The sequence below is a fragment of the Nelumbo lutea genome, chromosome 6 (genome assembly GCF_056320005.1).
Source record: "Nelumbo lutea isolate HS-2025 chromosome 6, American lotus-T2T, whole genome shotgun sequence".
NCBI classification, from domain to species: Eukaryota; Viridiplantae; Streptophyta; class Magnoliopsida; order Proteales; family Nelumbonaceae; genus Nelumbo; species Nelumbo lutea.
The window spans coordinates 2,714,441-2,741,126 of NC_142689.1; the positions used below are offsets into that span (position 1 = coordinate 2,714,441).

Below are 26,686 nucleotides of genomic sequence, written 5' to 3' on the forward strand. Positions count from 1 at the left end.
CCTTTGCCTTCGATTGCCTTAAAGAAAGGTAGACAGCGGTTTGCTGATTTGGAAATGAAGCGACTCAGAGCGGCTATGCGACCATTTAGCCTCTGAACCTCTTTTAACTTTCAGAGTGGTCTCATATCTAGGATGGCCTTTATCTTGTCCGGGTTGGCCTCAATACCGCGTTGGTTGACAATGTACCCTAGGAACTTACCCGATGTGGCACCGAAGACACATTTGTTGGGGTTCAGTTTCATGCTAAATTGACATAGAATTTGGAAGACAAAATGTAAGTCTTGTATTAATTCCTGTGAGAATTGCGTCTTGACGACCGTGTCGTCTACATAACATTATATTTTCGTTCCAATTAAGGGCCAAAACAGCTTATTTACAAGTCTTTGGAAGGTCGCCCCAGCATTCTTCAGTCCGAAGGGCATGACCTTGTAATAGTACAGGCCAAACTCGGTTATGAAGCTGGTTTTTTCTTCATCGGACTGGTCCATCCTGATTTGGTTGTAGCCTGAGTAGGCGTCTAAGAAGCTTAGCAACTCATGTCTCGAGGTCGCGTCCACTAGGCTGTCAATTCTGGGGAGGAGGAAGCAGTCATTTGGGCAAGCTCAGTTTAGGTCGGTGTAGTCGACGCACATGCGGCACTTGCCGTTTGCCTTTTTCACCAGTACTGGGTTGGCTACCCAGCTCGGGTAATGAACTTCCCTTATGAAGTCCGCTGCGAGGAGCTTTTTGACCTCCTCGTCGACCGCCCTCCAGCGCCCCGGAGCTAAGTTGCGTTTCTTCTGTCTAATGGGTCTGACTACAGGGTCAGTGTTAAGTTTGTGAGTTATAAGGCCAGGGTCAATACCGGGCATATCGGCCGTGGACCATGCAAAAATATCTAAATTTTAAAGTAAGAAACTCACCAGTTCGGTTTGTAGAGGCTCCTTGACGGAAGCACTGATCTATAGCGTTCGAGCCGGATTTGTAGCCGAGGTTGGGATCACGACCGTTTCCTCTGTGGGCGAAGCTCGTTCCTCGCCCGGCTCCGTAGGCCGCTCCAGTTTGAGGTCATCGGCTGCCTTGGTTTTTCCCTTCAGGGCGGCAACATAACACTTGCGGGACTCAAGCTGGTCGCCCCGCACTACCCCCACACCAAAGCCTGTGGGGAACTTCATTGCCAGATAGTAGGTGGAGACCACTGCCCGCAGAATATGCGTAATTGACCGCCCTATTATGGCATTGTATGGGGAGGGGGTCGTGACCAACAGGAAATCGTGGTTGAGTCTGACCGCGCAAGGCCATGTGCCGACTTCCACAAGTACTGTTATCTTCCCAAGGGGCTTGACTTCCTCTCCGCTGAAACCCACCAGAGGAGTGTTTGCGGGCTTCAGCTCGCTTCTTTGCAACTGTAGCTAGTCAAATGCTGAATTGAAGAGGATGTCCGCCGAACTACCTGAATCCACAAGTACGCGCCTGACTTCAAAGTCGCTGATCCTTAGTTTTATGACAAGCGCGCCATCGTGGGGGTAGTGGAAACCTTGCGTGTCGTCTTCCATGAAAAAGATCGATTCTTTTGTCTTCGGCCCCTTTGGAGGGTTCTGTTCTTCTTGGGCTGCCTCGCGAACTGACGTCCGGGCTACTGCCGAAGTACACCCTGCTACCACCGAACCTCCCACTATCACATGGATGGTTCCCCGAACTGGTCTTTCTTTTGGAGGTTGTTGTTGCAACGCTTTGGCCGGTCTGCTACTGGATTCAGGGGCATCCTTTCCATGCTTCTCTTGCCAACCTGCCTTATTATTATTATCATTATGCTGTACAAAATTTCTCAAGTATCCGCGACGGATGAGTCCCTCTATCTCGTCCCAGAGATTATTACACTATTCGGTACCATGACCGTGATTTCTATGAAAATTATAGTACAAATTTTTATTTCTTTCGTTTGGATTACTCTTTAGGCGAGGTGGCCACTTCATGTATGGGGCGTCCTTGATCGTCATCAAGATCTCGGTCCGCCTTGTGTTTAATGGCGTGTAATCCGTTCGAACTGCTAAGGGAGCTCGGGATGGCTGGCTTGGCTTCGCCTCCCGGGCTTGGTTTCTTCTGTCGCCTGGGTTGGAGGGCTCACCTTTTCTTTTTCTTTTCTCGACCCCACCTTCGGTTCTTTGGTTGATTTTTTCCTCTGTTCTCATGAACTTGTCCACAAGCTTGAGGAAATTGGCCACGATCGCGGGCAGGATGGCTACCATGTGCCATTTGAACTCCTTGTGCGTTACTCCTCTCTTGGCTGTCGCGAGAAGTACTACAGGGTCTAATCGCGGTATTTGCAAGCATGCTTCATTGAACCGCTTGATGTAGCCCTTGATGGATTCTCCTTCCCTCTGGACTACTCCGAAGATGCTTTCCTCGGTTCTGGGGCACCGCTTGCTGGTAACGAAGTGTGCGGTGAAGACCTGCACGAAATGGATCCAACTTCTTATTGACCCGGGGTCTAGGTTCCTGTACCAGGTGCGGGCCACCCCCCTGAAGGGGGGTGGTGAAGGCCACGCACATGCATGATTCACTGGCCCTAGCGAGGTGCATTTAGGACTAGAAAGCATCGACGTGGTCGTTGGGGTCAAAGGACCCATCATACTTGTCCAAAGGTGAGAGCTTGAAGTCTCTGGGCATGGGGACTACTAGGAGTTCTGATGCGAGGGGGGAAGGAACTGAGAGAATTGGGGCAGCTTTTACCTCGTCCGAGATCGTCTCTTCCTTACCTCTGAGCTCGGGCAAGACACGGGTGGCAGTTCGGCGACTTCGTCGGCGCCTTCGTTGTTGAGCGGGAACTCAAGCTTGGAGCGCTGAGATGCTGACTTTGCGGGCGAGGTTCCTGACCTGCCTGCGAGCTGCGGGGCAGGGGTGATTTTCCTTTCCTTTCGGCCTAGGGATGAGGTCTGGCTATTAGAGGGGTTCTGGAGTTGAGAGGCTTCTCCTCGGTGAGGGTGTCCACCCTGAGGGGAGGCCTTAACCGGCTTCGGAACAGGGTGCCGAGGTGGATGTAGTGACTGGTTCAGGGGTAGCTGAGGGAATTGCTGCTGATAATGGTGTTGAGAGAGGTGGTGTAGTACTTGGTGCTGTTGGAGTTGATGCTGCTGGAATTATTGCATTTGGGTTTGCATTGCCCGCATACATTGCATTAGGTCGTCCAACTAGTTCTGGCGGGTCGCCAGTGGGACAGTAGTTGGTTCAGCAAAAGTTATTTCGATAGGGAGTGGAAGAGGGATGTTCAAGGCAGGAAGGTTTAGGGGCGCCACTGCTTGTGGCGCATTCAAGTTGGGGATCCCATTCACTAGAAGGGGGATGGTGAACTATCCGATGCACACCATGGGGACTTGGAGTTGTTCCCCGGTTGTATTTGTTTCTGTGCCACGTTCGGCATTGCTGGAAGAAGCCATGGGTGTTGGAGTTTTTTGGAAGAAGAGGAGGTTATGAGAGTTTTAGAGGGAGGCTTTTAGAAACTTTCCCACAGACGACGCCAATTGATGGTGCGCAATCCGGCCGGTCTTAGCTGTCAATGATCTTGCCTCTGACTGGAGCAATAGGGAGCCTGAAACGAAGAAGATGAGGGAACTTCGGGGGGGACCCAGTGAGATTGCTCTGAAGCTCAAGTTAGTATTCTCTCAAAAGCAAGATAAAACCAGATGGCGCAAAGTTCACATACTTTGTTGTTGGGGGTAGGGGGCCTTTTATAACCACTTCGCGCACTCACTCCGAGGCTTCTGTCAGGTCGGGTATGATTACTTCTGTGCTTCTGCCAGTTCGGGTGTCATCCCTTCTACTGGGACAGAACCGCCACTGCTCCTTGTCGGAGCCGTCTCTGTAACTGGAGATGGCGGTGGCATGTGGCCGTTTGAAATGCGGCTATCAAGCGTCAGATCCCAAGTCAGTTAGGTGAGCCGCCCCTGGATACGAACTTCCTCGGTGTCAGGCATGGTACGGTTGTCCAATTCGGCGTCCTAGAGGCGAAGTGCTAGAGTGGTGAGCGAGGTGAAGTTTTGAATTCGGATAGAGGTGTGTCCTGAACTGCCATGGGGCAGGCCAGTTCGGGTTACTGCCCTTTGCGTTTGGCTCAGGACCTAAGGGAGAGTTTGGGCTCCTAGTAGGGAGTTCGGGCTCCTAATAGGGAGTTCGAAATGCTAGTAGGGAGCTCGGACTACTGGTTCCTCCTTTTGGCGCTCGCACCTTGGGCACGCTGTTGTGCCGAGCTATTGCCTTTGCCACGTGTTGCTTAATTTCGAGGTCGGGCCAAATCTTCCTTCATCAAAATCCTTTGCACATAGCGCATGCATTTCAAACCTTTCGAACTATTATTGCTTTTAGGTCTTGATTAGTTCAGTGCATTCTTTTATTTACTGTTCCGTCCAAGAGCCAATTACATTATATAAAATCTGTTTAAGAATGAGTGATCGGGTGGTGGTTAGAATTTGTGTGCTTCAAATGACTTAGATTGTTTACCTCTTACCACTGCTCATGCCTTAATCTCCTTTCCTGATCTTATTTGTTAATTGCCGGCGTTTGGTGTACTGCACCTGCATGTGCAATTGTAGCGGTTTTGGCTCATTCAGGATCTTCAATTTCGTTTTGGCTTTACTGTGAATTGGTAAAGATATTTGGACATTGGGTTTCTTCCATGGGTTACGCACGACTAGTTACCGGCCTTGCAAGTGGTGGGAAGGTGATAAACTTATTCCCGTTTTGATTCCGTTGTTTTACCCCATCTTTACTCATCAGCTCATGCCTTATTTGGACGACTTTATTTCTTCTGGTGTTTTCGTTTTCAACCAGTCAACTTATTGTTACAGTTTGTATCAACACTGTGAAACTGGTCCGGCAGCAGAAAGTATCAAGTACCCGATAGAAAGAGCCAAAGTGGTTTGTTACCGAAGTAATTGTTTTTTTTTTTTTTCTTACTGCACTTCTTGTCCGTATGGCATTGCAAGGAGCTGAAGTCTTATTTTCTTCCAGAGGTCAGAGAACCCATTTCTCTGGATGATGTTATGGAGGAGCTTGGGTGGGTTAGGTCCAAATGGTGGCCTCATTTATTACATGGAACATCCTTTTAATTTAGTTTTATTATCCTGTTCCTCATAATATTTCTTCTTCTTCTTCTTTTTTTTTTTCTTTCCGATGAAATTCTCATTCCTTTTTTTATTTGATGGAGGGATTTGGTACCCTTAGCAATTTTGATCTCAAGACATATTCTGTTAGTAACTATCACTTAATCTAATTGTATTTATTTATTTTATCACCAAAAAAATCAAAACATTTTATTGCTGGTAAATATCCCAAGTAGTGAAGCAGATCAAAGATAGACTTCTAGGGTCAAATAGAAATTGCACATGTCTGACAAAAACACCTGAGTATCAACCAATACAACTCAAATAGTATCCCCCAGACTGGTGTCTACTGGTGTCTCCAACATCACTTCTAATACTTTTGACCCCTATCCTTGCGAAAGCATCAACCATACTATTTATTGATGTTGAAGTCCACCAAACAAGCTGTTTAAGGATTTAAGTGATGCTTTGGATTCTTCACCAACCCTTGAGGATGACCATTCCATCATCACTCGGCAGTCTCCTTCAACCATCTTAGTCAGTGTTTTTATACCATTCAAAACACCATATTCCCTTGTATGGTAACTGGATGGGTATTATTCATTGTCTAAATGAATATGTTCAACTTGATTTTCCTTAGTTAACTGTCTTGAGACATCTGAAGGAAAATTTGGATGATTGGCTGGCGGATGAATTGGATAATTACTTGGATGATGATTATGTAGTTTTGACTGTCCAGGTATTGTGACGAATTGTGGTCCATTTGTTCAATCATCACCTAGTGGAAGTGATATATGCTGATGTATTATTTTACACTCTTGCAACTGTTATTTTTATTTTTGTCTGATCATTTTCTTGTTTGTATGCAGTCATTTCTTTAGATGCTTAGGCATTATTTATACACGTATCAATTTGTATTTTTTGTCCCTAAACATTTCTATACCAACACTCTTTCTTTATTCCGTTAAACACCTTAAGCAACATCACATTTACACTGGTTTCAGATTAAAAGCAGTCCATCTTCTGGTCATAATGTTCTTCAATGATAGAAAACATCGTAAATGTTCTTTCTTGTTCAGATATATGTTGGCAATTTATAGGGGCTGTCCACTGAGCTAGGTCATGCCACTGTGGTTGGCTTGGACCTTATGTAACAAAAATATGTCAAGGACAAGGGCATGACCAAAGTGTCAGACTTGGAGTTCACATGGAAACGTTGAAGTGTCTGAAACAGACATCACACCCATTTGGTGTATCTGTGTAGCATAGTTTGGGCCTTACCTCACATGGCAGACTTAGGCCTGAAACCGCCCTAGGTCCAGCATGGGCATGGAAAGTTTGATGCAAATTGGTTCAATTGATCTTCAAAATGTGGAACCTACCAGGTCTGACATGTGGTCATATTCAAATTCTGCCCAACAGTTTAATAATCTTGAAAGTTCAGGTTAGGTTGGCAAGTGGTACATTGTTCTCCATTGTAAAACAGTGGAAAGTTCAAATCATTGACAACCCATTTCCTTTCTGCTAACTCTTGTTTGATTTTCCCCCCTTTCCCCCCTCTTTCTGAAGAAAAATAATTTTGGGCTTATATTCAGGCCTTAATTGCAAGAAGCTTTTTCTATAATTGTATTCTTCGTGACCTCCCAAAGTCCTATGTCAATTATTGCTGAATACTGAGGCATATTTTCTCTATAATCCATCTTAAATATATTTTTATTTTCCAAGTCGTCACAATTTTTTTGGCATATGGATGTCTTGTATCATTCCATAGCATCAGCTTTTACCCGAAAAAAATCCATAATCTTAGATTTTTAAAGGACAGTAATTCTAGTTCCATTGCCAAATCAATTCCCCTTCTTTCCCATTTGTACAATTAAGTTCATCTCCATATTGTTTTGTAAGTTTGAGGAACATGGAAGTCCAAGTTGCACCTTGATGCATCAAACTGTTCATAAGATATGCTCTTTAGATAGGAAATAAGAGTCGTAAATATATCTTGCCATTTTTTTTTTTTGGTTGGAACATATTATATATTTATTTATTGTTATGGCTTTCTTTAAACCCTATATTAGACCAGATAGAGCTTTTTTCTCATGTTCCAGTGCTATGGAATTTTGTGGACCATTTGAGGAGCAAGAATTTCAATATCCATGCTGTATACTTGGTTCACAGGTTTGTATCAGTTTCTCTATTGCAGTTTCATCATTTTTATCTCTTTAAGGGCATCATATTCTTATTCAATCTGTAAATCTTGACTTTGTTGTAGGGGTGACAATTTTGACCCAGCCCACCCACTTGTAACCTATCCAAATCCACCCATTCATTTTCTGGGTTGTATATGGGTTGGAAACTGATTTGGGCTGATTTTAGATGGATGGGTTAGGTTGGGTGATGGTTAGCCATCACCATGAATTGCTGGTTGTTCATACATGTTTACAATCCTACCCTTTTGAGGACATCTTGATCATAATTCTTATTTAACTTGAAAGAAATACCTCTGTTTGGAAAGTTGTTATTTGACTTTCATATTTTACCTAGAGATAGATCAGGTGTCTTGTATCTTATAATGTCCAAAACATGTGAAAACTTGGGAAGCTGTGGAATCTTGTGTGTGTGTGCCATATTTTCTGATTTAGTGAAGTTGTAAGTGATGTATAAATTCAAATTCATGTATTACATTGATTCACATTGTACAGATGATCATGATCATATCCAATGGCTTTTACTGTAATTGACGTCATCTATCATGCCTCCAAGATTTCTGCAAGTCAATGGTTTTGGTCACTGCAGTCAATGGGGATAGATTACCACCTACTCTAGTTTACAAGAATGAAAGAAATGAAAGAACTGATACAATTTGATTCATGCCATTCCCAACAATGACAAGCTTCAATGTAACCTACTCTCTTCCCTTAATCTTTTCTATCTTGTTTGACTGTCTTGTTCTTGATCCACTCTTTCTTGCTTCCATTGTCTGGGTTAGAAAGGATGGATTAGGTAGGGTTACAACCCACCTATATGCTATTCACATGGGCCATAAACGACTGTAGGTGGCTAATGGATGGATTCTTCTTCAACCCGCATCCAACCCAGCGCAAATCAACCCACCCATTTAGCTATCCCTACTTCACTGCACTACATGCTTTTCGATTTGTTTTGTTTTTTTTTTTTTTTTTTGATTGGCAGCATTTCATAATTGTTAGATCTGAAATTTTGTTTCTTTTTTTTCTTATGCATCAGTTTATTACGGATGTAACCAAGTTTACAAGTGGTTGCATGGCATCTCTTTCTGCAATGATTCAGCTTGAATTACCCCATGTCAATATTCTCTCTTAAATGGAGATAGTAACAAACAAAAGGGATATTGAAGAGTGAGCCCCTCTTGAACTCTCCATTGCAAATTTGAATTTTCCACTCGCATACATTATTTCTCTCTATCCGAACACTATTTTTATTAATTATACCATTTGCACGTTTTTTTTTTTTTTGTTTAATTCTGAGCCACGGGTTTTGCTATCAGAGTTGAATCAATATATGGTTATTGGTAGGTAAGAAAGAAATCGAAGGCAAAAGCTCTTCCCTTACCCCCTCTTAATCACTTTTCTTCCCTTTTGCAAGTTACTGGAATGTGTATTGATGTCGATAAACTTTTGATCTGCTGAGTTATGAATAAATTTAACATCCTATCCATTTTCTCTTCTATTGTTATGATAGAGCAAGCTTTTTTTTTGTTAATCATCACAAGAATAGAATATAATTACAAGCCTATTGGACTCAAGTGTATGCTAATAATCTAGCTGACACTTGCGCTAAAAAATGAAAGACATCAATTGTATTTATATAGGGGAAATTGTATTTTAGCAGTATACAAATATGTAGGAAAAGCTTGGGTTAGGTGGCAGGGGCCAACCTAATTATCAGTTAAGTGCTGCCTGGAACGGCTTGTAATTATATATTATTCTATTTTCCCATTATGAATAAAATTCTGGTTGGTTATCAATAAAATTCTGTCAGTTCCTTTGCAGTGACAATATGCTTCAAGTCAGATATTAAAGATGTAGGTAGTGAAATCTTTTCCTTGCAATATGCTGGTTTTCTTGCAAGTGTGAGCTTCTTACATCTTGACATATACTAGGTGGATGAGTATGGCATGATGAGCTTCTTGCCTTTTCACTTAAGAAAGGAGAGCAGGTTTTCTCTCTCTCCTTACATATGATTTATTTCAAATGAAATCTTTTTTATCGATTGTCTTCTTATTACATTATCCCATTTCTCAAGGTATTCCATACTTTTGTTTTCTTATAAGGACATTGACAGATAATTATAATCACCATTCTGTCATTTTTCCATATATATGGACTATTTTGAACAATTAAACTTCGGACTGAGTGACATTCTTCTAGCTAAAGGTAGTTGAGATACCTCAACACACACCATTTCTTGGTTGCTGGTGCTCTATGGGGGCCTTGTGAGGGAGAGGTAGTTAGGAATGGCTATATTAGAATTGAAAATTGTCAGGATCAGTTTACTTTAACTTTATCATTTGTTGACCAGACTATATGGTGAATGTTGGCCGATAAAGACAAGTTGGTTCGAAAGACAAAAGTCAGCAATGTCTCTTTGGTGTCTTATTAAGAGAAATGCTAGCGATTTTATTTTATTTTATTTTTGTCTTTCTAGTGTCCGGTAATTGCATCATGTACCATAAATTTATAACATCTTCTTAGGGTTCCGCCCTGATTGCCAGATGTAGGACCCTCTTGTAGTGGCACAACATTTCAGTTGTGATATATAATGCATTTATATCCAGAAAAGGAAAAAAACTTGTACTGCTGGAAATATGGGAATGTGAATGTTGTTCATTTTTTCAGAGAGTTGTTAATTCCTCTAGTTCTGCTTGTAGATTAGCACAGAGGAAGGCTAATAACTTTTTATTGTGTTAACTGAAAATGTGAGAATTTTATATTGTACATATGCTTGTAAATTAAAGAGGAAGATCGAAGAGTCTTGGTAAAAGATGAGAAAACCAAGCAAAGATGGAAAAACTATTTTGAAAAATAATTAAATGAACAACATATAGAGGATACAAAGGGAGGAGAGATTACTAATACTAATAATGTTAAGAATAACATGTACCTTAGTAAAATTAGACTTGTTGAAGTGATAATATGAAGGGGATGACATTCGGACCCAATGGGATTTCAATAGAAACGTGGAAAGGTGTGGGAGAGGTAAGTGCATTATGACTAACTAAGCTATTTAATAAGATAATGAAAGAAAAGAAGATGCTTCATGAATAGAGAAAGAATGATATTGTGACTATATTTAAGAAGAAAGACAATACAAAGTTGCAATAACTAGCGGGGAATTACTCACGAGCTGAACTTAAAATTTTGGGAGAGAACAATTAAGCAAAGATTCTGATTTGGGTTTATGCCAGGGTTGCCTTTGCTATGATTGATAGAAGAGTTGATAGAGAGAGAGAGGAAAGATCTTCATATGGTCTTCATTAATCTAGAGAAAGCATACGGTAGAGTTCCTAAAGAGATAATATGATGGGTCTTGGAAAGAAAGGGGTTCCAAATAGGCATATAGACCTAATTAAGGATATGTACAATAGTCAACCAATATTAGAACGTTTGTAGGAGAGATATCAGGTTTTATAGTTACAATGGGTCTTCACCAAGGTTCAACACTTAGCCCTTATTCATTTGCACTTGCCATAGATGAATTGACTAAACATATTCAGGAAGAGGTCTTATGGTGCATGTTATTTGCTGATAACATTATTTTAATTGATGAAATCAATGAAGGATTAAATGCAATATTAAGCGTATGGACAAATGCCTTAGAAATGACATGTTTTAAAACACGTGCAATTAAAATAGAATATATGATGTGTGAATTTAATAATAATTGGTATGCAAATCAGGGTACACTTGGGAAGTTAGGATTGGAAATGTGACTATTTTCTGTTAATTTGGTTCAATAATTTATAGCAAGGGAGAGATTGAGGATGATGCCGCCCATAAAATTAGAGTAGGATGGGTAAATTCAATAATTCTAGAGAAAACCATAGGTCCCTTGCCAATATGTCAAGGTTCAAAGTATCCATACGATACGCCCCGTACGGGCATACCGTATCGAATCTTTTGGGGTCCGAAATGCCTGTTTACAGGTGTTTCGGGACCCACTCTTTTTTAATAAAAAATATGTTAAAATATCTTCCAAAAACCAAATTTTGAAAAATAACTAAACAAAAGCCATTTCCGCTTGCCTCTGCCGATACACAGAGGCGTATCGGTACTTTGAACCTTGCAATAGATTGAAATAATTTTTCATAAACCAGTTAGATATGAATGGAGGGTGGGAGGGGAGGGGAGGGGAGGGGGCATGGATTTGATTTGCTCCAAATCGTGTCTGAAATGATTCTGAAGCTTGGTATCAAGGCCGAGCTGATTAACCATACGAGTTAGCCCAGTTCATTGACAATCCTAGGCCCATAATAATTGCTGAAACATTCCAGCAATTATTTCACTAATTTAACAGCAGAAAGCTTTTCCTCCCACCATTTTAAATTTGTTTTAATGTATATGACAAAGAAACATAGTTTTCATCATAAAAGGGCAAACATATAACAGCAGAAAGCTTTCTTTTTTTTGTAAAGAAATCATCGGCCTGTGTGAAAATTTAAGATGTAATTTCTCTTTTGATAAAAGGGAAGGGAATATGCTTGTTCATAGATTAGCTAGGAAAGGTTTGTCCGAGTCAGGTCTGTTCACAGAAGCCATGCCCCGTTGGATGGCTAGTTGGGTAGATTCTCAGTCTTCTATATGTACTTCTTTATCTTCTCAGATCAATGAATCTTAATCACCTTTACCTAAAAAAAAATTCAGCCTGTAAAATTTGCTGTTTGTTTTGCATTGAAACGAATGGAGCCCAGGGCAAAACTTGGCCACTTTATTATAGAGAAAATCTCTCTTTTAAGTTGACAGGACTGGATAAACCGTAACTATTATATATTAATTTCATATTTGCACGAAAATAGGGATAGCAAATTAGATGGATGCTCCAAGTCCAAGCAAAAAGCTTCTCAGTGTGGTTGAGAGTTTTTCTTTTTTTTTGCTTATCCAATTATAGTTCCATCCGCGGGACTATTTGTTTGACCTAAAATTTGTCTTTGGCTTCATTGTTTAAACTGTCTTCATATCCTATGAGAATGAATTTAACTGATAAAAAAGTATACATGTTTACTTGTTTAAAAACTAGGGGCTCACATGAACTGATATGCATAGGTGGCTAACGCCTAAGGGGCTGAGTTCTTAGACATTTGGTGATGTGGTATGCTAGCTTTTCCTAATTATAAATATAAACCAGGTGGAAGTTTCACACCAAGAAAGAACTCTCTCATGTGCCAATCAACACCATTGGAGGTATTTGGTAATTAAAAAGGGCCATCGCCCAATGCTGGTCCCAGCTAGCCAGGGTTTTAGGAGGGCTTGGACTGGTTATATATATATATATATATATAATATTGAATCTGTAAGGCAAAGTAATTCAATAAAAACAAAAGGGCAGAATACAATATAGCCCCTGTATAATGAGAGACTGTACAGCGGAATAGACAGTAAAACCCAGAAAAAGCAACCCTCTTAAAACAAACCAAAAAAACACTATGATCTTTTTATAAAAAGGAAATCAGAATAAAAAAAAGAACACGTTTGTCTATTTTTAAAAAGTGGACGATTTGTCAGCCACGAAAACACCATCCCCATAATCCTGTTGAGCACCTCTTCTTTTGGTCTCTGCCTCCCTTCAAAAATTCTAATATTTCTTTCACCCCACACTTTTCAGAAAACAGCAGCGGGGAGGATACTCCAAGCTACTTTTCCAGCCTTGCTGAGGCCTCCTGAGAATAAAGCCTCTAAGAAACCCTTCACATCCTTCGGGAAGCATAAAATAACTCCAAAAGTTTTGTCCATCCCAGTAAGTGAAGTCACAATGCAGTAACAAATGATTAGTATCCTCCACATTTCCATTACAAAATGTGCCTTATAGATCTGTCACTTCTACACCTCTTCTAGCTTAATTCTCCTTGGTTAGAATCTTATCCAACACTGCAGACCAAACAAAGAAAGCTAACTTTGAAGGAACAGACCTGATCCAGATCCTGTTGCTCGGGAAATGAGAGGTCTCCTCCCTTGAAATGTGGTTAAAAAAGGACTTCACTGAGAAGGAGCCGACTTCTCAAACAACCATTTCCTTTTGTCCTCCCCTGTTCCCGGGATCTTGGCATCATACAAAATCTATAGCAAGTTGACCAAAGACTCCACCTCCCGGTCATTCAAATTCCTCCTGAACAGAGGGTTCCAGGTAACATAACCATTGTGCCTCTACATATAGTCAGCCACTGAAGCATCCTTATTAACAGCTATTTCTAACAGATCTGGGATCTTGGACTGGTTATACTCAACCTCAGTTTTTATTTTATTATTATTTTTGCATGAAGTGGCCATTCTCAGATTAAACGATTTTACCATTGCACCAAGCAATCAGAAAATAACTTTTTTAATGAGCAACTACTTGTTGCATGTATCAACCAAAATGCTCTGTCAACAACCACTGCAAATGTGAAATAAAGAGGTTACCGATGACTTGAACAAAAGAAAAATCTTATAAATATAAACTAGAACAAAAATACGGAAAATAAAATAGAAGGAAGAACAAAACATTAAAGTCGAGAACAAGTACGTGTTAATGTGTATGTATATATCGTACTCATTTTACTTTTTTTTTGTTTTATTTTTTTTTCTGCTACCATCTAACGTGAATTTGGGCAATGTGCAAGTGCATATCTGATTGTGAGAGAGCCAATGAATGGAGTTATTAATATGCTAAACTTGTATCAAAGAACCTGGAATTCATGGGACAAATCCATTTTGTGCTATCCTAATTTGCATGTTTCTTGTCCATCTCACCAGCCCGGCACATTCATAGAATGAAAGAAACAGGAAAATACCCATGCGTGAGATACTCAACCACCAATACCAATATCTTTCTGGATACTTAAATTTCAGCAATACTACTAGGCCATATTGTATTGGCTTTACCAAGCATAGTGAATTGCCTAGCACAAGACTGATTGTCAGTTGTATTGCCAAAATGCAAATTTCCATAAGAGATTATATAATCCTCTGTAACTTGGTTGGTGTAGGTTTGAATAACATGCAACATCCTTTTAACTTGCTGGTTTTCTTATTTAATTATGCTGCATACCGTGATCTTAGCAAAACCTACAGGACTTAAGAACACAAATCTGTTGGATTGCTTATTGTTGTTTCTTTGCAGTACTTTTCTTTTCTATAACCGTTTCTTGAAGAACACTTTGTATGGTTGTATCAATACAATCACCTTTGTTACCACTACAGGGTATAGAGTATGAATTGTCCCAGATTTACAACCGCATTCAGTATTGGAGAAGATACAGATGTCAAAGTAAAGGATTTTGATCCAGATGATGATGACGAACATTAAAGCAGAAAAGCAAAAGTGGCGTGGCTTTTTTGTGGCTCAGAAACTTAAAATTTTGTTTTGAAAGTCCTGCTTTGATTTTTTATTTGCTGAATTTTGACATGCTATGGAATTCTCTGACCTACCTATGAATTACCTGCATCCATGAACCACTTTTTCTTGATCTTGGCGTACTTTGACTTGCCCCGATATCGATTCTTTCATCCATTTGGGCTTGGGGAGGGGTTTCTTTTTCTTTCCGACCTCAACCGAATACTCATCGTTCTCTTGAAGATGAATGAAGTCGGCCAGAGATGGGGATTCTATTGCTGGACGTTCTCTCGAGCCAGTTAACGTTTGTGGAAATCGATTCTATCGCTAGAAGCCTTGGAACAATAGAAGAAGTCGATTCTGAGAGTGAATCGGTTACCATTGCCTGTGTTTAGGAGCAGAACGAATAGGAACTATGAATCTGGGTCTGGTGGAAGCTCTCAGGTCTTATTCCCAGAAGATGGATTCCCTCGGCTTGTTGAGGTTGCAAAGCGAGGGTTCCTCATTGTCGTTGGGCGTGTGGAATGATTCTTTAGGCACATTTTCCTGCCGGTGGTGTTGCTGTCAAAGAAGAGAAGGTTGAAGAGGGAAGAGAGGAAGTGAAGAGAAGAGGGATGAAGGGTAGTATTGGATTTTAAAAGTAATTATATGTCAAGTGGTGTTATGTGTGTACCAATTTTGGTGGAATATTAACAGGGTAGAGTTGGTCGATCGTCAAAAACAGTAGGAATACTTTTAAGATAATAATTAAATAGTAGGGGTAGAATTAGTCAATTAGCTAAACCTTAGGGTTATTTTAAAAAATTTGCCTTGTTTGTTATTTTAAACATGTTTTTAGATAAATAGTCCAAGATGATAGTTTATAACTTTTCTTTTATATATTTTTTTTACATTTTTTATTTGAACTTGTTGAACAATCAAATCAGATGGTTGACGATTCAACCTATGGCCAAGTGACCAAAATGGTTTTATGAGAGATCTGATTTGGTCTTCACTGAACTGTTTTTACATTGTCCTGTGCATCGGGAACATCTCCCTATTTGTATATATTTTTTCATGGGGAGATATTCCCAGCGCACAGCTGCAAGGCACTGTAAGGACCAAATCCAATGGTAGTGTGAGAGATCAGATTGGTGCCCCACGGTACCTCTAACCCATGTATTAATGATAAGTATGAGAAATGTTCTCAATGCATACTAGATGTGTATGTGGGGGCATCAGTATGATCTAGCGGTGCAAACCTAACAACATTAATTTGAATGAACAATTGATATGGACATCTAGAATTGAGATCTATTCCTCACATAGCGTGCCTCACACCAACTTCAAGGCCACATCCCGCCCTGCATTGGGAACATTTCCCATTAATAATAAATACAAGTATGGCAGATATTTCAGATATGCGGCCAGGACATGCTGTAATGCCGGTGCCAGGGGCGCTTTGTGAGGAACAGATCACATATAGGCTTAGAAAAAATGTCATGACAACTACTTGTGAGTTCACATTGATACCCTACGGGATGAACCCCACAACACATTCCAACCATGTATTAGAAATATCTCCCAATAACAAGTACGGGAGATGTTCTCAATGCACACTTAGATATGCTTGTGGGGTGCTGATGTGATCTCACTATTTGTTTGGTTTTGGATTGACTTATCTTATTTAATCCTTTTTATGGAAAAGATTATTAAGAGGGTGTCTATGTCTAGTACAATGAGTTTTATTTGTCGCCATCCTGGAAGATACTGTTTTTTTATGGTGGATGTTCAAGCCACCTCATTTAACATTCAAAAATTTTCAACAATACTAGAGGCGTAGCTGAATCATCCATGTACATACTTCTAGGGCGTAGCTTTGTCATTGTATTTTGGATCGATTAATACAAATTTGTGAGAGATGTATTGTTACAGTGTCATTTCAATTAGAAAACCACGTTGGAAAAACATTACATTTGTTTTAATCAGAAATAACAATTTGTATTGATAAACTCAAAACGTTTTCTAAGTAAGAAAATCAACTCAAAACACAATAACAATGAAACACCACTACGTCAAACACCTCCTTAGTGTTCAATTATAGTGATTGAAGAAGAGTTAACGACGCCCACCACCTTAGAATGGTTACTTCCCCTGTTAGATGAACCATGAAAGCATCTCTAACTGAAAATCCCGATTCAGAGAGTATGTGCATTAGGAAGAGACTGATTCTCCAAAAACAGTCGGTTGGTGTTCCTTGAAGAAATGTTTTATGACTGCTTTAACGCAAAACAAAAATTTATATTTAAACTCAAAATGCCAAGATGGAACTGATATAGGCATGTGGCAGCGTTTTAAACAGAAACTGTCACGGTACCAAACATGACCTTCGGTAGTTTATTTCCCTGCGTCCACCTCGAAGAAGAAGATGCCAACCTCCGGAGCTGATATCATTATGCGCAGCTCTTTCCTCTTTACTCTGAGGCAAGTACCCCAGAAAACCAAAAAAAAAGAAAAAGCTCTCACTCTGTCGTCTGTTCTACATACTTCCTCCACATAAATAGTCTCAAACATCAATTGATAAAGAGCTTGACCAGTGACCAACATGCCAAATACCTTGGGGGTTTTAATAGTTCAGTCCACCCCAGAAATCTGACTGACCCAACGCGTCAATGTCATATCCTTTCATCAAAAGTGCCGTATTCCTGGAAAGTTTGCTCTATCAGCTTTGCTTCCCTTCCATCTTTATGATATACAGCACAGGCCAGGTGATTTCTTTCCTGGATTCTCCAAATACTTTGTCTTAGGCTCTTAGCACAAACAAACTTCGTGCCCATTATCTTAATCCAAGTTGTTCGCACTTGACACTTTACAGCATAAAGCATAAAACCTAGGGGCATTTGTTAGGCCCTGTTTGGGGTTGGGATGGCGGCCCTTGACACAAGTTGCCTTTTGTCCTTTTAGGTTCAGCCGCAATTGGTTCAGTTCAGGATAAAGTAATGAAACCATGATTTCAATAGGTCAGCTGCTTAGCCGAGTGCCTACTAAAATTTGCAAACCTACTTGGCTTTGGCTACTCCCAATTCAAAAAGTGCTGTCTCTATTTGTTCTAAGCTGGTTTACATTAGGTTGAAGCCTGTCTTCTCCAAACACTTTTCCCCTGTTAGATGTGTTTTACTGTTTTAAGATCATTTCCATCTCACTCAGCTCGACGTTACTCGTATATGCAGCTGCTACCATTCTCAGTAGAATCATGGATTTCGTCTATAGGCATCTATCTCTTCCTGAATGGCCTTCTTTTATCGATAATGGGGGCTTTTTTACGGAGAAGTACGGAAACATCCGATGCAGAATTTTAATTCCAGTCCCCCTATTATTAGCTCTCTCCCCCTATAAACTACATCCTGTACGTGAATTTAATATCAATTCACGGTCAGGATGCATTTCCCTGTACTGTGAGACTATAAAATTCTGATCTAGGCTAATTGGAAATTCTTTTTTTTTTTCACTTTGTTTTTTTTTTCTTTTTTTATTATATATTTTTTAAATGTTTGTGTCAGGTTTAAGAGTGGGGATGACTGAAGAGTGAAGTCTTCTAAGGTCAAAAGGCCATTGTTAAAGCGGGTTCGAATCTGCCCCCCCACCGACTTGCGACTCAAAATCGTCTCACACCATTAGAAGTTGCCGCGTGTCCTCCCACACGCATGCATCTCAGTCTCGTGCGAATCTAATGAAACGGCGGTTAATTCCCATTTCACCCAAAAAAAAGTCGGTCTCTATCTTTATCTCAGTCTCTCACTCCTATCGACCTGCCCTCTGAAACCCAGACCACGGCATCTCCTCCTCCGCCGGATCTTGTAAAGAAATCCAACGCCGACGATCATTCCGGTAGATACACCGGGGGTATATACTCCCCGTCCCTCTCATCTCAGATATTCTTGAATATGTTTTTCTCAGTTTTTTAACCTTCAAAAAAAAAACGCAGAAGGGAAGAAGATATAGGTGCTGGCTTGAGACGACGACAGCAATGTCTTTTTATGTCATCCCCAGAAAGCTCTGTCTTGATTATGAAACTTTTAGTTCGACAAATCAACTGCTTGATTTCCCTTTAAAGCACAGAAACACATCACTTGTTTATGAGGTCTTCAGCGCCAACCCTCTGATCACGGAAACGATTGTGCATTGTCTGGCCCACACAATTTTTATGGTTTTAATTAACGCCATATTCATTCTTCAAATAACCATGGATTTTGCTCTTATCTTTGCACTGCGTATCAGCCCAGCTGGAGACACTCCATGGTTAAACTCAAATCAGTGAATTTAGAGAGGAGTACTGCAGGAGGAAGAGAGAACAGATTCGAAAATACCTATCGGCGATTCTTCCCTTTTGCGTTTTTTCTATTGCAAAACAGCTAAAAACCTAAAGAAAAACATATCTAAGAATATCTGAGATGAGAGGGATGGAGAGTTCTGGTGTATCTGCAGGAATGATCGTGGCGTCGGATTTTTTTGGCAAGATCCGGCGAAGGAGGAGATGGGGCGGTTGGGGCGGTCTGAGTTTCAGAGGGCAGGTCGATAGGAGTGAAATTCACTTTTTTGGGCGAAATCACTGAAAATGGGAGCTAACGGGACGAGCTAACAGCCGTCCCATTAGCTCCGCACGAGGTTGAGGCGCTTGCGTGTGGGAAGACACGCGGCGTTTTTTAATGGTATGGGACGTTTTAGGGGCGCAAGTCGGTGGATGGCAGATTCAAACCCAAATAAAGCTGGACCTGGCTAATTCTTGGTTTGACTATTGTATATATATGTTAGAATAGAAAAATAAAAAAATCTGTCACTGTGAGGACTGTCTCAGAGAAAGCCAATATCAATGTAATTCTCAAAATCGCAGAGGCAGAAAGTTCAACATACTTTTAATGAAGGTAAGACGCTGTATTTGGCCGCTCGTCTGGCGTCTGTAGAGTAGATCTCATAAACTGGACTGACTGGTTCACGCAAAAGCTCGAACATTGGCTGAACTGCTGCTCATGGATTTGGATATGCTTATGATTTGATTGGAGCACGGGCACCCCGCACCCACCAGCCACCACCATGAAGGCATAAAGCATTGCAAACTTTGATCATCGTCTGGCCCAAAGTTCATAAATCGTACAGCTATAAATTAGATATCTCCATGGGTTCAAAACAATGACTATGTTTATTGCTTGGTACAGGGTCCTATAGAGTAATAGATAGCGCCATGCCATCCCATGCCATGCCATGGGATCAGAAGCAGTACTCATCAGGTGATCTGGGGGGGTGGGATCTGGAATTATAGTGATCTTAGCCTATTCTAAGGACAACATGCTCTTCTCACTTCACTTCAGCTAGTTCTGTGACTGAGTCAAACTAAAAAAATTGAAAAAGTCCTGGTATCAAATATCATCTCTGTTGGGGTTGGGTCCCACACACCCACTCAACCCATCTCCTTCTATATATATATATATATATATATTTTTTTTTTTTTTCACTTGCGGGTCAGGGCTGTGGGTGGTTAGGTCGGCCTCCTGCGCCATTGGCACTGCTTTCTGTTTTGTGCCTTAGATCCCAACACAAGTGTTAAGTGTAACTGGGAAGATGGAAAGAGACATCACAAACCCCAACTGATTTGAGCATCGGGAATCGGTTCGTGCACCCGAACCGATTAGATGTGAAATTCCCCCCAACACCCCCACCCATCTGAATTCTGACACAAACAATCTCCGATCTCGTCCGTCCCTAGGCCCTGCTAGAGCCTAAGCCTACGCCTAGTAGGTCAAACAAAAAACAACAACATCAACCGCCCTCCCTCCCTAGCCACTTCATTTCTGTCGAACTTGCCACAATAATACAGCGACGCGTGTCCACATTATTGCATTTGTGCGGGCCTGCGGACACTGATATACGGACTTGGGTTATTGGGTATCCATAATCCACTTACACACACCGATCAAAAAATTGAAAGCAATCACGGAGTTGCTTCCAAATTTCCAATCCAAGTGTCTGAACTTTGAGGGGTTTCAGTTTCAGGTTACATACTTACATTACTCAAACTCAACTGAGGGTTGGGTAATGAAAAGTGTCAGATCTGGGTCTGGAGTAGGTTGGGCCAAACCCATATCCAGATCCGAATATGTCAGGAGTCAGGACCCCATAGAATGAAAGGGAGAGGGAGGGTGAGGGGAGGAGGTTTTGAAGTGGAAGTCAGTGAAATTTAAATAAGGGTAGGTACGTACATTCTGAACAACTAAATGCATCTAATAAGAAGAGAGAGCGGGGGGGGGGGGGAGGGGGGGACATAGCAACATACATACATGACCAGTAAAGGAAAAGAAATTCAAAAAAAAAAAAAAAAACAAAGAGAAGGGGGGAGGGATGCTTGAAATGAAATGAAATTGAGGAAAGCTTTGGTTTTTAATGTAGTAAGTGGTCGTGGTACTAAAAAAAGGAGGAGTCCATGTGTGTGAGCCAGAAAGTGTTAACAGCGTTAAGACTGCACTTCTCTTACAACATCTGCCATCCTGACACCTCTCAACAATGGGGTTTGCAGGGAGACTTTAATTGAAACCAAACAAAACGAAACAAAGCCTCCTCCTTTCAGCCCAATAATGAATACTCCTCATCACAATTCCTGTTATGCCCCCCCTTCTTCTACAATTACCATTACTAAACAGCCCATGCATCATCACTCATATTTCTATCTTTTATGGCTCCTATGTCTTAGAAGTTTTATTTACATTCACCTTCACAGCTAGAGCCTATAGGGTAATTCATTCATTATACATTGTGTGAAGGGTAAAGGCAACCGGCTGATAAATCCACAAACAGATAAAAAGTTGGAGTAACACTGGTTTTGCTTTGAATGATTTATTAGAAAGACAGACAGAAACACAGACTTAAGACTTAGAGGGCCTCCGGCTCTCAGACTCCAACTAAAACCTCCTCTGAGTCTCCCGATTTCCAAAACTGAAAAAGTCAAAATGTTAAATGTAGGTGTCATGAGGTATTAAAGAAACTAAAATATTATGCATGCAAATTGTTTTTTTTTTTTTTAGTTTGTGTTATAAAACATCCATACCATACATCTGCAACATTTGTGTGTGGTACCCACATGTACTATAGTTGAGGGACCAACTTGAAATGACACAATGTTGCAGATGTGTGGTGTAAGATGATATTAAAGCATACTAGAAAAAAAAAAAAGGAACTTTGTATGGTTAGCATTGCTAAAAAAAGACAAAAAAAAGTAAAAGAGAAAAGTAGGAAAAGGGTAAACCGTACAATCTTCTCAGGCCTCAGGCAGGCCCCAGGGTTCAGCCCCCCCTCCCTTCTACGCCATGGCACGCAGAGTCTCAGACTCCATCTCTCGTATAAATAATGCCCATAAAAAAAAGCTCTAGAATAATAATAAATTTTATCGTCTATCACTATCTTTTAATCCTCCCTCTCTCCCCTCCCTTTTGTTTATAGATTTCCGTAAAGATGGCAGAGACAAGAACAGCAACAAAGGCAGAAACGCAGAAGCAGAAGCAACAGAGTTGCAGTCATAATAAGAGCAGACTCAGGGGAGGTGGCAGAAGTATCATCAGAGCCATTAGTTTATCCATGCACAGAAGATTCTGCAACCAATAGACTCTGAATAAATACCCCCAACACCCGCTACTCTCCCTTTCTCTCTCTGACCCTCCTAAATACCAACCAGCCTAAACTCTCTTTCTCTGTCTCTGAAGCTCTTGTTTCCACTTGGTTCATCTTCTTAGACTTCTGGGGTTTTTGTTCTTTTAATGATGAGTGCGAGAAACGGGTCTCCGTTCACTGCATCACAGTGGCAAGAGCTTGAACATCAAGCTCTCATCTTCAAATACATGGTGTCAGGAGTTCCCGTCCCACCTGAACTCATCTTCCCTATCAAAAGAAGTCTAGACGCTTCAATCTCTTCGAGGCTCTTCCCTCACCAACCCAGTAAGCAAACACAGACTACTACTACTTTTTCTTTCTTTCAACTTGCAGGAGCTTTTTTGTTTTTCCTTTTTATTTTTTTTTAAGTCGCTCTTTGTTTTTACTTATTTATTTTTGGTAAGTTTGGGGTCTGCATATCTGTTGTTGCAGTTGGATGGGGCTGTTTTCAGATGGGTTTTGGCAGAAAACCAGACCCAGAGCCAGGGAGATGCAGAAGAACAGATGGAAAGAAATGGAGGTGCTCGAAAGAAGCATTCCCGGATTCAAAGTACTGTGAGAGACACATGCACAGAGGCAGAAACCGTTCAAGAAAGCCTGTGGAAGTTATTACAGCAAACTCCTCTACAACAATCTCATCGCTATCCAGAAACCCCTCCACCATTACAACCAACACCAACACAACCGCCTCTTCTTACTCCCTTTCTTCACAAGTAGCTGCTGCTGACGCCCATCATCAACACCACTCTTATTATAACACTTCACTTCACCCTTTACTTTATCCCCATTCCTCCTCTTCTAGACCCCCTGGCATTGGATTCTTACATCAAAACAACTCTACCCATTTGCTCTTGGACTCTGGATCTTACTCTCAGCAGGGCAACAAAGATTACAGGTTCGTATATTTTGCTTGAAACAAATGCTACAAAACTACGCCTTTTCTTTTGAAAACCAAATAACCGGTTGTGATTTTCCTCCTCTGCAATCTGCATTAAGAAAAACAGGTATTTTAATGGGTTGAAGGGGGAAGCGGATGAACGTGCATTCTTTTCAGAAGCTTCAGGGACTACCAGGAGTGCACCGGATTCATCATCACTTGATAATTCGTGGCGATTTACGCCACTAGATCAATCGAAACAGAGAAATAGCTCTGGTTTACAAGGTTGCTACTCTCAGTTGCAGTTGCAAAGCCTTACAGACATCTCTAAACAACAAAAGCATCAACAGGAGCAGCATTGCTTCGTCCTGGGCACGGATTTCAAATCCGAAAGGCCACTGAAGTTGGAGAAAGAAGAGGAACCTCAGCAACCTCTGCGTCACTTCTTCGACGAGTGGCCACCAAAGAGTAGAGATTCATGGCTCGATTTGGAAGACAACCGGTCGAACCGGTCCTCGTTCTCTACAACCCAGCTCTCGATTTCCATTCCCATGCCATCTTCTGACTTCGCAGTCTCCAACTCCCGAACCCAAAATGGTAATTTGACTCCCCTTCAACTTCAAGTAATTTTTTTTGCCTATTTATTCTTGATTTTCCACGTCTTCCTTACGCTCTTGAAAGCTCGAACTTTTCTCTTGACCGCACGCAGATGGTTGAATTCATCAAGTGGGTTTCTGAATCGAAGGCCAAAAATGCACCTGTTAGATCACTGTTTCATCTTCTTGGTTCCTCTATTTTTCTCAGGTTTGAGAGCTCTTCCCTCTAGGGGTGATTTTGAATAATGTGTGCCTGAAGGAAGTTGCGAGTCTTCTATCTTTTTCCATTGTTTATATTTCCTTTCTCTTTTGACTTCTTTCTAACTAGTTTGAGTGGTTGGTCTTTGATATTTGGGATTCGACTCTTTTGTTGATATCCTGAGTGAGCCTTGTTTCTTATATGCATGCATTGCTTCAGAACTTATATTTATTCTAATTTGTTATATGGATTATTTTTTGCTGAAATACTATATAGGATTTTAGACTACCAAAACTAGCCCTCGAAAAAGTAATCCATTGTTTAATAGAATTGGCTTAATAGAATCTCCAATTACCAGAAGGGGGAGAAAAAGTAAACAATTCTAATTTCTAAATGAATGATGCACCGATCTAGGACTCGGTGATCCTTTTGGCTGACTGGATTTGGCGAATGTTACGAAAATTTCACATAAATGCACTAATCGAATTCACCTTTAGTAAGAAAATGTAAGGATTTTCACTTGCTGCTTCTATTGTGTGTAATTTGGTTATGAGACTCGATTTATCAAAAATCTTTTTCTCATGAATCAGTGATTTTGAGGGGATTGGAGAATCACTGGTTTGGTATAAACGAGGCTATTGATGTACAAAACTTGGCAACATTATTGGTTTGCGCATTATTGCCATACACATGTCAGTGTTATTGTCCGAACTGATTGATTCCCCCAACTGATTTTAGAGGAAATGGCCAAATTGAATTTTTCATACGATTTGGGGAATCATCTGACCTAACCAATTTAGGTGTTTGGTAAAGTGGCATTGCATCGCTCATGTGCGATTTGGGTTAGATTTTTTTACTTGAAATGTTTTGAGCACTGTGAGTTCGATCAATGCAATTTGATATTTTTATTTAAAACATCGAATTTGATATATATATAATATGCATTTTTCTGATTGAAATGATACTTGTATAAGATGTGGTAACACATATTTTTCACTTGTATTGATCAATCCAAAACACAATTGCAACACAACCATTACGCCAAACACCCTCTTAGAATCAGAGTTTACAAATCGATTACTTCAAGTCTTCAACCAAACTTGGGAGGTGTTTGATTCCATTGGATTATTGGAGAAAATGGCGCTTTGCCAGTCACATTAGATATTATAAAAAACGGCAAAATATGCATTACAATCTATGGTTTGGTTGGCAGCAAGCCGGCAAAATACACGAGATCAAATCAGAACCCCCCCTCCCAAACATTTCACAATACATCTCTGCGTATATTGGGAATATCTCCTGATGATAATATCAGATATGATGACGTCATCATCAGAAGATGTTATGGCGGAGATGTACTGTGTGAATGTTGTTGGGGAGCTGATTTGAACTCAAAATACATGTGCATCGATTCTCAAAAATTAGTGTCATCTCTGAAAATTACATTTTGATGTTCTTTGCTTTCTCCAAATGTTGCAAGGAATGATTGCGGATGTGGCTCGAACATGGCGCTATTTTTTCAGAAAATGCAATAGAGTCTAACACCTCCACCCATTGCTGTTATCTGAGAAAACACTACACCATTGCAATGGAGAAACGGCAATGGGATATTAAGACTGATCTTTTCAAAAGCAATTCTCTATTTAGTCTGGTTTTATAATCAGGACCATACCTATGCAAAGGTTAAATACTTGCATAATGAAGAAATAATAAATATACTTATCCTTGAATATATAAGTATCATCTATTATGACTTAATACATGTCTTTTGTGCTTGGGCTTTATTATAGTGCCGTTTGTCAAGTTTTTTTTGAAAGATTTTCTGAAAGATCTGATAGCCAAAAGACATAGTGGATTTTTACAAAAAAGATATTGACAGTCCATAGACCGTTTGGTTGGAGGTGTATCTTTTCGTATAAAGATGAAATGAAAAAAAAAACAAAAAAACAAAAAGTTTCATTTATAGTTTATTGAAATAAGTTCTAATTGAGCTTTTCACATTTTTTTTGGAGTATAGTCTTTCAGTGGCTAAATCTTCCCCCAACCAAATAAAAGATGAAAACATGGAGACTTCTAAATAGCCAACAACCCACATAGAAAGATATGCCAAAGAGGGCCTATATAAAGGGTATTTAAGTTCTTTAGTTCTTATTGCGTTTGCTTTAATGATAAGACTAGCAATGGCGAGTACCTTCTTTGTTTGACACCCACCCACAATACAAGTGGTAACCCCTTAAGCATCATCTTTTGTTTAATTTGTGTAAATTAATTATGTTTAATTTGTAATTGAAAACTTAACTTATCTAGACATCCAATAAAAAGTATCTTATCTAAACTTCAGCAATATAAACATATTGAAAGTCTTTGTGCTGGGTTTTCTAGTCAACGAAACTAAAACGAAACTTGATTTGTTTCCAAGTTCAATTTGCAGTGGAAATGAAATGTATGAAATTGCAAATAGGTTGAGTGTAAATTCTGATTTAATATGGCTTTGTCCTATTTGTTTATTAGAAGTATCATAACAAGTAAAAATGAATTAGTCTGTATTCCCTACATTATATGAAAGAAAGAGAATAGTGGTAGGGGTAGATTATTTATTCCGGAGTGGAATGAAGAAAGATAATGTGGTCCTCAGTCCTCACTTTATATGAGAGATAATTGAGATGGGAGGAAGGTAGTGCAAATGAGACAGTACAATTTT

General features: G+C 40.2%; 1 protein-coding gene and 1 long non-coding RNA gene across 3 annotated transcripts; both read left to right on the forward strand.

Annotated features, from left to right (window-relative positions):
* Positions 1-4,487: 4,487 nt before the first annotated feature.
* Positions 4,488-8,392, forward strand: LOC148846833 (uncharacterized). 2 transcript variants are annotated; one of them, XR_016100169.1, is made up of 4 exons: positions 4,488-4,696; positions 4,807-7,250; positions 7,775-7,972; positions 8,319-8,392. It is a non-coding gene; the product is annotated as an uncharacterized LOC148846833 (long non-coding RNA). The 2 variants fall into 2 exon arrangements; XR_016100168.1 differs by having other exon boundaries at positions 4,494-4,696; positions 4,824-7,250.
* A 13,526-nt stretch (positions 8,393-21,918) lies between these two features.
* LOC148846834 (growth-regulating factor 1-like) lies at positions 21,919-24,279 on the forward strand. The gene is made up of 4 exons (XM_088948481.1): positions 21,919-22,598; positions 22,746-23,208; positions 23,318-23,787; positions 23,900-24,279. Exons 1-4 carry the CDS (start codon positions 22,421-22,423, stop codon positions 23,905-23,907), a joined length of 1,119 nt encoding a protein of 372 aa, XP_088804607.1. The 5' UTR covers positions 21,919-22,420; the 3' UTR covers positions 23,908-24,279.
* The last annotated feature ends 2,407 nt before the right edge of the window (positions 24,280-26,686 follow it).

Bases quoted from the DNA above. Each gene is read 5' to 3' on its own strand.
- LOC148846834 (XM_088948481.1), top strand. From the start codon at position 22,421: ATGATGAGTGCGAGAAACGGGTCTCCGTTCACTGCATCACAGTGGCAA. The intron at 22,599-22,745 runs GTAAGCAAACAC...CTGTTGTTGCAG, and splicing joins GCTCTTCCCTCACCAACCCA to TTGGATGGGGCTGTTTTCAG. The intron at 23,209-23,317 runs GTTCGTATATTT...TAAGAAAAACAG, and splicing joins CAGGGCAACAAAGATTACAG to GTATTTTAATGGGTTGAAGG.